This window comes from Eulemur rufifrons, chromosome 2 (genome assembly GCF_041146395.1).
Source record: "Eulemur rufifrons isolate Redbay chromosome 2, OSU_ERuf_1, whole genome shotgun sequence".
Classification (NCBI taxonomy): domain Eukaryota; kingdom Metazoa; phylum Chordata; class Mammalia; order Primates; family Lemuridae; genus Eulemur; species Eulemur rufifrons.
In genome coordinates, this window is record NC_090984.1 from 88,059,579 (window position 1) to 88,072,862 (window position 13,284).

The following is a 13,284-nucleotide window of genomic DNA, read 5'->3' on the forward strand; positions in this document are numbered from 1 at the left end:
TGGTGATGATGGAAAGAGAGGTGATTGTCAGTGCTTTCCTTTCATATGAGAATACAACCACAAAGATTCAGGTGGTCTATTAGATTTTTCCTTTATTTCTGAGCTAGTTGACTTGTTTTCTTTCCTAAACTTCTTAGGACAAACCCAAAGTAATAGTGATTCCATGCCTCCTGCTGGAGTAATTATAAACAAGCCACACCCTGTAACTGTGACTACTTCTATTCCTCCATCATCTCGAAAAATAGAAAGTGGAGTAAAGAAACCTAACATAGCAGTTGTAGAAATGAAGTCAGAAAAAAAGGATCCTCCTCAGCTTACTGTACAGGTAAGCCAAGGTGAATGAGAAGAAAATTTTAAGGAAACAAAAATTTTTTTTTGCTTAACATTAGTACTTAAAATTCATTACATTGCTTCATGAAAACATTGCTTTCATCATGGCTCCTTTATTTTTAAAATTTATTTTTAATTTTTTTAAATTTATTTATTTATTTTTTTAGAGACAGGGGCTCACTCACCCAGTTTGGAATGCAGTGTTATGGTCATAGCTCACCGCAGCCTTAAACTCCTGGGCTCAAAGCGATACTCCCACCTCAGCTTCTTAAGTAGCTAGAACTGCAGGTGCATGCCTCCATGCCCAGTTAATTTAAAAAAAAATCTTTTTTAGGGATGGGGTCTTGCTATATTGCCCAGGATGGTCTTGAACTGTTGGTCTCTAGTTATCCTCCTGCCTCAGCCTCCCAAGTAGCTGGGATAACAGGTGCAAGCTACTGTGCCTGGCATGGCTCCTTCATTTTTAAAACTGTGATATTTATGTGATGTATCTCTATCCTTGTTCTGTATGATTTAAACTACTCTTCTAGGCCAATGACTCAATGATATTCCAGGTAACTCAGTGATATTCCAAAGGAAACAATTGAACAGTGTATTGTAATTAAATTAAAAGAGAGTTAATGTGTGTGACTTATATAATTAACATTAATACTTCAAACTTTACACAATCATATGTAAGAAGTACAGTGGCTCGCATATGTAATCCCAGCACTTTGGGAGGCTGAGGTGGGAGGATTGCTTGAGGCCAGCAGTTTAAGACCATCCTGGGCAACATAGTGAGACCTCGTCTCTACAAAAAATAAAAAAAATTAGCAGGGCATGGTGGCATGCCTGTAGTCCTAGCTAATTGGGAGGCTCAGAGGGGAGGATTGCTTGAGCCTAGGAGTTTGAGGTTACAGTGAGCTATGATTGAGCCACTGCACTTCAGCCTGGATGACAGAGCAAAACCCTGTCTCTAAAAATAAATTTAAAAAAAAGACTTCAATGAATGTATAGAGAATTTATTTTTATATGCAAAGACTAAATATTCAAGTTGTCAGTTTTTCCCTAATTAATGTATTATTCTGGGGAAATTCTAATTAACAACAAACAATAACCATGAGATTTTTTTTTAACTTTAGGATCATTCTGATATCTAAAAGAACAAAAGGGTTTAGAAAAGTTAAAGGGTTTTGGTACTGGTCCAGTATAACAGAGTATATCAGAAATAGCTTTGGTTATTTGGAAAGAATGTAGTATGATGGAGACCTCATAAATCAGTGGAAAATAGGATTCTTATAAGTAAAATAATATATTAATATGTTATAATTCATTTAGCAATGTGGGAAAAAGATCAGTTTTAGACTCAGCTCCTACTGTATAGCAAATGAGTTCCAAATAGGCAATAAAGTATAGTTACAAAATTTAAAAACATAGAAAAATTGGAAGATAATTATATGAAATTTTTATCAAAACTCAAGCTAAATCTATATATGGGAGAAGAAAACTTAGATATGATAGAAAATACAGGTTTGAATCTATAAAATCTAAAACTTACATATGTAAAAAAAAATCCTAAATAAAAAGGAAAACAACATACAGGAAGAACGTATGAAAAGAAGATGATAGTAAAGGATTAATTTTTAACACATTAACTGCCATGTGAATTGTATTTAACTCATGCTAGTTTTGAGCCAGGGCCTCAAAACTTAGAATAAATTATGTTTTTTATTGATGTAAATAGAGGTTGTTTGGATTGTAATTTGCCAGTAATTACCAAGAATCTTAACTATTCATGTATTGAGGCCCCAGAAGTTAATATATGCCTATCTAGCATAATGAAATAACTTAAAGTTTAGGAAGAAAATCTTTTATACATATGAAGTTTTTTATAGTGATATAAATATGTTTTATATATGTACTATATATAAAAAGATAGTGGAAAATTGGAAATAAATCCTAAATTTTATCAATAGGAAGATAATTAAAAATAAGGCATGTATACTTGTTGAAATATTATGTAGTCATTAAAAATATAATTATGAAGTCTACACAGAAGCATAATAAGGTATTTATGACCAAAGAACAATGAAAAATCAGGAATGAAAATTATTTTAAATTTTAGCTATGCATACATAAGTGGATGGTAAAAGACAAAGAGAATAGTGCAAAGATAGTAGGATTTTGCATGTTTCCCCCCTCATTTTCCATATGTTGTAAAATATGCTTTCATAATTCAAAAACTTTGTTATCCAGTGGCTTCACACTAAAAACTTAAAGGTCATGTTTTGTTTTATATATTTATATATATATATACATACATACACACATAAATAGTTGAGTCAGAGTAAAAAACAGAAAGCTGAATGTTGTGTTCTGTTTCAGGTATTGCCCAGTGTAGATATTGACAGCATTTCAAATGGAAGTGCTGATGTCGACCCGCCTCTGCCTAGTCCCAAAGAAGCATCTCTTCCTCCTCTGCAAACCTGGATACAGGTATATTTCAGAATTTTATCATATTGTTTTGAGTAATACGTGACTATAGATTTTAACTAATGTTATTCCATTCAGTTTTCTATCATAAGCATAATCTATTGTAATAATTTAGATTTTGAGGAAAAGATTCAAAATGAATCTCAAATTCTTTATGAACTTGAAAAAGAAAGTTTGTTTTAGATCCTTACATTTATAAATTTTCAGAAAGTGATAATTCTTAGTGTAACTTTTGGTAACTTAAGTTGTGATGCTTTCATATTTGAAGAAAGAATTTCTATCTCTTTGGTGAAGAATGTGTGATTTACATGGGAATGATAGATTTCCTGAATGCAAATTTTATGTTGACGACTGCAGTTCATATTTTGACATGTTACTTTGTCATGCTGTTTTGACATGATGCAAAACTAGATATTTCTTCCTGGTATGTATTTGCTTCTGAATAATGAAGTTATGGCTTTACTAAACAGCAAATTAGCACTGTAACTTATACCAGGATTCATCTATTGTAAACAAATTTTGGTCATTGGAGGATACAGTTTTAAAGAGAAAGAAAGCAAGAACACCAGCAATCTCTTATGATTACAACCAATAAAATAGAACTGACCCTAAATGGCATTTGTGCCTAATTTAATTTTTTCATCAGTAATTTTTTTTTTACCAGAAGTTTATTGAAACTTATAACAAGTAATACATTTTGGATTGAGTATCATTCTGATGTCAGTAAGAAGCTATTGTGGTTTTCTGTGGCTAGATTTCAGTGACAGTAAGGCCTAGAGGTTAATTTTGTAAAATGACTATTTTGTTTACTTTTCTAAATTATTTGATTCTGTATCTGTCTTTTGTGGGTTCATAAATGTGTATACTTATGTACACATTTATATATGTATCTATACATATAAACACTTTCCTTTTTTTTGGAGACAGGGTCTCATTCTATTGCCTGGGCTAGAGTGCAGTGGCATCATCATAGCTCACTGCAACCTCCATCTCCTAGGCTCAAGCGATCCTCTTGTCTCAGCCTCCCAAATAGCTGGGACCACAGGCGCGTGCCACCATGCCTGGCGAATTTTTTAAAAATTTTTTGTAGAGACAGAGTCTTGCTATGTTGCACAGGCTGGAACACTTTTTATGTGTGTAGATACACTTTTCTTTGTCTTAACTCTAGGAGAGAAATCATATCAATCTGTGATCAGTTGACTTCAGTTGCATTGTTAATGGAGTCCTGGCCAGAAAAATTGATATTTAATGTTTTATAGCTATTAAAATGGCAACCTAATGGCTTGGGGACTAGCTTGGATTTCATTTACTAATCAAATCGATTCTGAGTAGGATACTAAGATAGAAAAGTAGGGCCACATAATTATAAGCTTATGCTGTAGGTGTAAATATGATAAATTATGTATCAATTTAAAATACATTAAGCACAACAAAAACTTTCTGAAAATGCTTTCCTAGGCTCCAGAAATTATGAAGATAGATAAAGAAGAGGTGAAGTTTCCAGGAACTAACTTTGATGAAGTAATTGATGTCATACAGGTAACAAAGCTTACAAACCAGGAGAAATTATTTTTCTACCAGTATTTTTCTGAGTGGTTGACTGTCTTCATTACTGATATTATGTTACAGTGCTTTGAGAAACTTGCTTTTACTTTTGAGTCAAATACACTTTTATTTTAAAAAATTATAAAGTTGTTATTCTATGCTACAGTATTGTATTTCATCCGTCACCTATCTGCCTCCATGAAACTTAATGATTGTCTACTGTTTCCTACCTAGATCTTTTCTTTCCTGCTTCCTACTTCCGTCTTTCTTCCCATTTTCTTTGCCTTTCCTCCCTCCAATCTATCCTTTCTTCATTTTGTTCCATTTATCTCTTTTGATTTCTGGATTAGTGGCAAGGTCACCAGTTAATTTATATTGAGAAAAAAGTTGTGAGGAGTCTAAAATCCAAAGGAAGATTTCATATGGAAGGAAGAGTTATGGAAATAATAGAAATAGTAAAATAGAAAAAATAAGAGAAAGTAAAATATAAAGGACAGGAGAAAAGATCATTGAACATAGAAACTACTTGAATATTATGTTCATAGACTTTAAAGAAGACATTTGTTTTCTCTTTCACTTTCAGAGCTAAAACCTGTTTTGTTAATCACAAAATGAAATCTAATTTTAGATTATTGAGAGGTATGCAATGTGTTAATGTTATTTGCTCACAAGCATGTCTTCTCATGTGAGCACCACATGAGTATTTTGAAGGCAGGAACCTTATTTATCTTTATATTCTTAATGCCTAGCAAAGATACTAATATTTGATAACTGTTTATTCAGTGTACAAGTGAAAGAAACAGTTACAGAAATAGCAAAAGATTTAGAGTTCAAAGACAAGGGTTCCTACCCTAGCTCTGCCCCACTTATATGTTGTGGACTTCATTTTTAAGGGTATTATAAAATAATATTGACTTAATATTTAAAGAGACCAAACTGTTTTTGAGATATGTATTGAATTATTTATAGATAAAATGATATAATGTTTGTGATTTTCTTCAAAATGATATATGAAGGGGAAAGTGGATTATGGGGGACAATCTAGATGACACAAGGTTGACCATGAGCTGATAATTATTGAGGCTGGGGAACAGGTAAATGAAATTCATGTTATTTATGTATAATAGATATACCACATGGGCACTATTTTGTTTACTTTTAAATAGATATGACATTTTTCATAATAAAAAATTTACAAATTCCTGAAATAACTCTCTCTCTCTTTTTTTTAATTTTTTTTATTTTTTTGAGACAGAGTCTCGCTCTGTTGCCCGGGTTAGAGTGCTGTGGCATCAGCCTAGCTCACAGCAACCTCAAACTCCTGGACTTAAGCGATCCTACTGCCTCAGCCTCCCGAGTCGCTGGGACTACAGGCATGCGCCACCATGCCTGGCTAATTTTTTCTATATATATTTTAGTTGGCCAGATAATTTCTTTCTATTTTTCAGTAGAGATGGAGTCTCACTCTTGCTCAGGCTGGTCTCGAACTCCTGACCTCGAGCCATCCACCCGCCTCGGTCTCCCAGAGTACTAGGATTACAGGCATGAGCCACTGCACCCAGCCTGAAATAACTCCCTTGATCATGATGTGATGATACAAATAATATGTAAGATGACCTAACTGCATCATTAAATGTATATAGGTTCTGCAAAAACAAACATGATATTGGGAAGCATCAGTTTTTTTATGATAATAAATTAAGTCCATAAATTTCTAGAGGGAAGTATTAACAATGTTTGATGCAGGAATAATTAAGTTTTTTCATTTGTTTTATGACTGCATAAAATGAATTTTGAGTTTTAAAAAGACAAACCGATTGTGTAATTAAGGTTTCTTCAATGCGACATGTATGACTAATATGTTTATTATAATTAATATTATACTACCTAATTAGAAATGCTGTTGGTTCATTTAGAAGTCTTGGTTAATTCACCTAGCTAAGTTCTCTGCATATGGTTGGTACTCAGTAAATGAATAAATACGTAATATAATAGTTTTGTTTTTTACAATATCAGGAAGAAGAAAAATGTGATGAAATTCCAGACTCTGAACCAATCATGGAGTTTAACAGAAGTGTTAAAGTTGTTTCTACAAAATATAATGGTCCTCCATTTCCGCCAGTTGCTTCTACTTTTCATCCTACTGCTGATATTCTGGATAAAGTAATTGAGAGAAAAGAAACATTGGAAAATAGCTTAATTCAGTGGTGAGTTTAGAATGGTGTTGGTATGAATAGAATCATAGTAGCAAATATAAATGGAAAGTATTAAAATTTGGTTGAAAATCTCCCTTGTCTTCTTTTGTTTATTAAACTTCCTTTGCTGTAGTCACTGGAAAGTATTTGATGTAATGTTGACAGCTTAACTAATTGTTGGAAATATTATCTCTGTCCTTGAATATTTGTACTTAGGCTACCAACTATGACAAAGGAAAATAGGAGAATATTATTAAGTACCAGAAGTCTTAAAAATGTACATGCTCTTTAATCCAGTGATTCATTTCCAAAAATTTATCCTAAGAAAATAATTATGGCTATTCTACTAGGCCATATAATTCCTAGCATTACAACAAAGGCACTGTTCTAAGTTTGTTAAGTTGTAATGTGTAATTATTGTTACATATTACAATAACAATTATAATTTATTATTACATATAGATATGAAATTAACTCTATTATCTCTGTTTTTACTTGTGAGAAACCTTAAGGAAATTATGGAATAAACAAAATGACTGAACATTAATACAGTTATTAAAATTAGGTTTAGAAGAATAGTGATGTTGAAAGATACTAATGAGATACTGGTGTATAAATGAAGCAGGATACTAACAATATAACCCCAGTTTATAAGAACTTACTCAAAAATAAATGTGCATAGGATAAAAGTTTCAAAAATATACATACCAAATTAATTGTTTTTATCCCTGAATCTAGGATTATGGGTAAGCCTTATCCATTTTTTTTTTTGTTTGTTTGTTTGTTTTTGAGGCAGAGTCTCTTTCTGTTGCCTGAGCTAGAGTGCAGTGGCATCATCATAGCTGTTGTGATCCTCCTGCCTCAGCCTTTTGAGTAGCTGGGACTGCAGGTGCCCACCAACACACCTGCCTAATTTTTTTTACCCATAGAGACAGGGGTCTTGCTGTGTGTGTTGCTGAGGCTGGTCTCAAACTTTTGGCCTCAAGCGATCCTCCCACTTCAGCCTCCCAAATTTTTTTAAAAAACTTTTATATATTTTCTAAATTTTCTGCAATGGACATCTGTTATTTGTATAATATTAATAATAACTTTTAAGAAGTCTATTAGCTGCTCTAAAGAAAGTTACCAGAAGCAGCCTCCTGTTCTGTTCCCCTTTTCCTTCCTGAAAATACCCTTGGAAATAAATTTTTTCTTCACTTTTTAAAAGAAAAACTACCCTATATTTCTACACATATATTTATTTCCTGAAGTGAGGGCAGCTGGACTTCTTTTCTAGTTCTGATGTTACATGGTTTTACATGTGTGTTCTCAGAAGGGAAATAAACATTTTACGTACATGATATGCCAGATAATCATTGGCCCAAGTCTTATTTTGAATTTAGGAGTTCCATTAAGCTTTTCATGAGACTAATCTGAAAGATTTTGATTTTATTTCATGAACTATCTGCTACAAGGAGAGTCTGTTTCATGTGGTTTATCTTATTAGGAGACATATTTTTTTTTTCTTCTTCTTTCCACATTTAACTTTCAGAGTAACTGCTTTCACATGTAAATGTTTGTGTCCATGGATAAAGGTTGTTTTTAAGGTGGTATGTCTAACATTTTATACATTTCAATGAAATTTAGGAATCTTAACTTTTATCCCCCCACCCCAGGGTAGAACAAGAAATAATGTCAAGAATTATCTCTGGTCTCTTCCCAATCCAGCAACAAGCCACACCTAATGTTAGTGTTTCAGTCAGTGAGGCAAGTGAACCACTGACTTCTGATATTGGTAAGTGAAATGGAATCTTTTTTGTGTTGTTATTAAAAGAAAAACCTTTAGTTCATTGTGAATTTATATATTCCAGAGGTGAAGTAAGTCCTTCAGTGACAAAAGATAAGCTCTTCCAGTTTCACTCCCCAATACTTCTCTGTAGTGATGGTTAGTTCTCTTTCACCCTCTTATTTCATATTGCAGCTTTCAGGTTATTAAACTGCTCTCCGCACTTACCACCCCAAATCTCTATTCCCATAGTGCTTTGTATATATATTTTTATGATAATTATCGGATTATATTAGGGTTGGTTTACATATCTGTCTCACTCACTACAAATATTTATAAATTACTTAGGTTTAAGGATATTTCTCCTTTAGTGCCTAGTCCTTGACTGACACCAGTAAGAGTTTAAGTATTCATTGAATAGTTAAATGAGCCTCTTTCTTTGTGGTACCCATGCTGTTCTTCTTGTTTTCCTCCTCTCTCTCTTTTCCCTTCCTTTTTTCTTCTTTCCTTCTCCTCCTCCTCCTTTTCTTGTCCCCCTACTTCTCCATCAGCTTTTTTGAGGTGTAGTTTACTTGTCATAAAATTCAACAATTCTAAGTGTACGGTTTGACAAGTTTTGACAAATACACATAGCTGTATATTAGCCACACTGTTATGAGATAAAAAAAAATTTTCCGTTATCCCCAAAAGTTCCCTCTGCCACCTTGCAGTCAGTTCCTAACCCCCACCCATTCCCACTGGCCCCTAACCACCACTGATCTGCTTTCTATCACTGTATTTTTACCTTTTCTAGAATTTCATACATGTATGATTATTAATATAAAATATTTAGTCTTTTGTTGGCTAGCTTCTTTTATTTAGCATAATGTTTTTACAATCCTGCTATTACATATGGTAGTATTATACTGTATGGATATATTATAATTTGTTAATCCATTTACCAGTTGATGGACATTTATCATCTTTTAGTTTTTGGCTATTATGAATAAAACTACTATGAACATTTGAAAACTAATCTTGGAGCATCCTTTAATTTCACTTGGTCAGGATAAGTAAATGTTTAACTTCATAAGAAACTGCTAAATATTTTCCAAAGTGAGTATGCTGTTTTGCATTCTGTCAGCAGTGTGCGAGAGTTCCAGTTGCACCACATCCTCCCCAACACTTCGTGTTGTCAGTGTTTTTAGTTCTAGCCATTTTGAACATATGTAGGGATATCTCATTATGATTTTTATTTGCATATCTCTAATTATACTAGTAATAGTAGTAATTGTAGTATAATTACAAATGATGACTAATGACATTGTGTGACTTTTCATGTGCTTATTTACGATCTCTATCTTTACTTTAGTGAAGTAGCTTTTTATTAATAAATCTTTTCCCCATTGTTAAACTGGCATCTGTGTCTTCATATTATTAAGTATAAAGTTCCTTATCTATTTTAGATACAGATCCTTTATTGGGATATGTTTTGCAAATGTGTTCTCCTACTCTGTGTCTTGCCTCTGTGTTTTCTCAACATTATCTTTTGAAGACAAAAAGATTAATTTTGAAGAAGTCTAATTTATCAATTTTTCTTTTGTAGTTCATGGAGGATTTTTGGAATACTGTTCAAGAAATACTTGCAACCTAAAATCATTAAGATTTTTTCCTATGTTTTCTTCTAGAAAATGTGTGCTTTTATATTATACATTTAGGTCTGTAGTATATTTTGAGTTAAATTTTATGGTGTGAAGTAAGGATCAAACTTTTTTTTTTTTTTGCATATGGATATTCAATTGTTCTAGCAATATTTGTTGAATAGATTATCCTCTCTCCATTGAATTACCTTAACACCTTTGTTGAAAATCAATTGGCTGTACATATATATGGGTCTGTTTCTGGATGTTTTATCCTGTCCCATTGATCTGTAAGTCTGTCTTTATACTAATACCACAGTTTTTGGGGGGGGGGGTTGTTTTTTTTTTGAGACAGAGTCTCACTCTGTTGCCTGGGCTAGAGTGCTATGGCGTAAGCCTAGCTCACAGCAACCTCAAACTCCTGGGCTCAAGCAATCCTCCTGCCTCAGGCTCCCGAGTAGCTGGGACTACAGGCATGTGCCACCATGCCTGACTAATTTTTTCTATATATTTTTAGCTATCTGTATAATTTCTTTCCATGTTTAGTAGAGACGGAGTCTCACTCTTGTTCAGGCTGGTCTCGAACTCCTGACCTTGAGCAATCCTCCCGCCTCAGCCTCCCAGAGTGCTAGGATTACAGGCATGAGCCACCGCTCCCGGCCCACAGTTCTTGATTACTATAATTTAATAGTCTTGAAATTGGATAGCATAGATTCTCTGACTTTGTTGTTTCTTTTACATTTCTGTATTTCGTTACCTCTACTTTTATTCCTTCTTTCCAGTCTCAGGGTAACCTACTCTTTCTCCCTCATAGACTATCCTTTAAGTGTCCAAACCCTAGATAGCAGAGTCTATATTTACTACTTTAATTTCTCATTTTCCACTTTCGTTTTAGTATTTATGGGTTGGCTTTCTGCTTTCCGCATCAAGAAACTCCTTTCTCACAGCATTTGGTTGTCAAAGACGCTTCCCTTTTTCAAAGCCTTATTTTACTAGATGGCTCTAGGATGGGCACTCTTGACCACGTCTAATTCTTAAAATGTTCTAATGGTTTTGGCTTCTTAGAATTCATTCTGTTGTTCTTCCTCCTGTCTTCTTCTTTTAAACTTCTTCAAGACCTTTATTTTCTCATTTTATTTTCTGCTACTTGGATAAAATTATTTCCCTAGTTTCTATGCTCTGCCCTCTTATCTGTTTTTCTGGTTTCCTCTTGCCATTGGTTATCCTGTGTCAGTTGATGACCTCTAAGCTGTGCGTCTAAGCTGAGAACTTGTCGTTCTGCCCATTGATGGATATTCTATTTGATGCTCCACTGGCATCCCCTATTTAGCATGTCCAAAATATATCTCATTTTTCTACCCAAACCCACTCTTCCTTTGTTCTCTATTTCTGTTAATGATATGATAATTTTCCCAGCACCCAATCTCCAAAGTCTTGGAGTTATTGTTTGTTTTGTTTTCTTTTCTCTGCTCTTTCTCAGTCACCACTTAGCCACAGCCTACGTCCCTGGACTCCATACAGTTTATTGATATATTTGGTTAATTCTTCCTATTTAGTGTATAGCTTGCATGCCTCCTTCCACTGTTACTACCCCAAGTTTTCTTTAATCATGTCATTTTTTTTTTTTTTGAAGAAAGGAAAAAACCTACCAAGATAATTAAAAGAAAATTGATGTTTTCCTAGATGAAATCTTAAAATTTCCAGATTGGGTATTTAGATCCTGTTCTCTATAAAACCATGTGTGTTTGCTTTTATTTTTGCCAGTGCTTGGGTAGGTTTTCAGGGCCTCATAACAGAGATGTTCTGATTTTTGGTAATGCCAAAACAATGAATTATGGAAACTGAAAAGGAGATGTATCAACACATATTGTTGAATACAAATTTGGCATTGTAATAGTCTATGTTATAGTAACTCCAGAGTAAATTGCTACTATTTGGGATTACCTCAACAAGTAATCCCAAGATACCTGTACCTGCTCTTTAGCGAATTCTGGATATTGCTGCCATAGTTGTACTTCTCTAGGAGTGCTCTTTGGAGATGCAGTATCTTTATCAGGTTGTACGGATCATTGTTTACATATTTTCCACACAGGGCTTTATAAATTTCACCACTTTAAGTCGAGCAAAGTCTCTTAAGGAAGTTTTACTTAATTTTATGTACATTCATGTAAGTGAAAAGTACAACTCATTTGGAAAATTAATATACCAATAAGGCATCAGATAATCACCTAAACTGCTATAGAGGTTTGAAGAGGATTTGCTGATAATTTTAATAACTGATATATCTGAAACTACAAGGAAGGAAGGTTTGCCTTCATATTTACTGCATCCTTGTGTTTTGGTCAAGATCTATCACAGAGTTTCCTGTTGCCTTGTTCTTGGAAATGTGGATTGTTTTCAGATAAGGACATTTAATAATATGGGTGCAAATTCTTTTTATCACTAAATTCTATAGTGGTAGAGAAGAAGCCATATAAGTAAATTTTCATCTGTATGTTTTCTTCTCCCTTTTTATTTGTTTAGAGAGAATGTTTGTTATGCAAGTTATCATCTTAGTCCTTTCATAATAAGTAGATATGTTTGTATTTTCATTTTTATTCCTCTTTTCACCCCCATATACAAATATGTTGGCATCTCTAAAATTTTAAGAATTAAGGTTTAAATTGCAAGCATGTTCTTGCCCATTTATTCTGAAATTCCCTTTCTTTTTTAGTGGAAGGAACAAGCAGTGGTGCCCTCCAGCTTTTTGTTGATGCTGGGGTTCCTGTGAATTCAGACATGATTAGTCATTTTGTGAATGAAGCTCTTGCTGAGACCATTGCTGTCATGCTGGGTGACAGAGAAGCAAAGAAGCAAGGTCCTGTTGCTGGGGATGTTTCAGCAAATGAAACATACTTGCCGGTAGGAGTGACTCTCCTTTCGTGACTTAAGTTCTTGGGAATTTTTGATATGTTTATTAAAGAACAGTAAAACAGATAAATTTTAGACTGAATTTGAATGTCATAAGATCACAGTTTGTGGTAGAATTTTATTCCTCGTTGGTATGGTTAAAATAACATTTCCCCCAGCATTTTATTTTAAAAACTTTTAAATCTATAGAATAGATGAAAGTATGATACAACAATGAACATCTGTATACTCTTTACCTATATTGAGCAATTGATAACATACTGGCACATTTTTCTTTCTTTCTTTTTTTTGAGACAGGGTCTCTCTCTGTCATCTAGGCTGGAGTGCAGTGGCACAGTCATAGTTTACTGCAGCCTCAAACTCCTGGACTTAAGCAAGCCTCCTGCCTCAGCCTCCTGAGTAGCCGGACTAGAGGTGTGCACCACCACGCCTGGCTAAATTTTTTTTT

At 33.7% G+C, this 13,284-nt stretch overlaps 1 protein-coding gene across 4 annotated transcripts in view; it reads left to right on the forward strand.

The window, feature by feature from the left end:
- Positions 1-13,284, forward strand: part of KIAA0586 (KIAA0586 ortholog) — a 104,751-nt gene that overhangs the window by 34,795 nt on the left and 56,672 nt on the right. For all 4 annotated transcript variants that reach the window (XM_069464992.1, XM_069464993.1, XM_069464994.1 and 1 more), the window contains 6 exons: positions 138-325; positions 2,695-2,805; positions 4,261-4,341; positions 6,364-6,554; positions 8,198-8,316; positions 12,640-12,827. In XM_069464992.1, the coding sequence (XP_069321093.1) occupies positions 138-325; positions 2,695-2,805; positions 4,261-4,341; positions 6,364-6,554; positions 8,198-8,316; positions 12,640-12,827 (878 nt within the window). The remainder of the gene's footprint in view (positions 1-137; positions 326-2,694; positions 2,806-4,260; positions 4,342-6,363; positions 6,555-8,197; positions 8,317-12,639; positions 12,828-13,284) is intronic.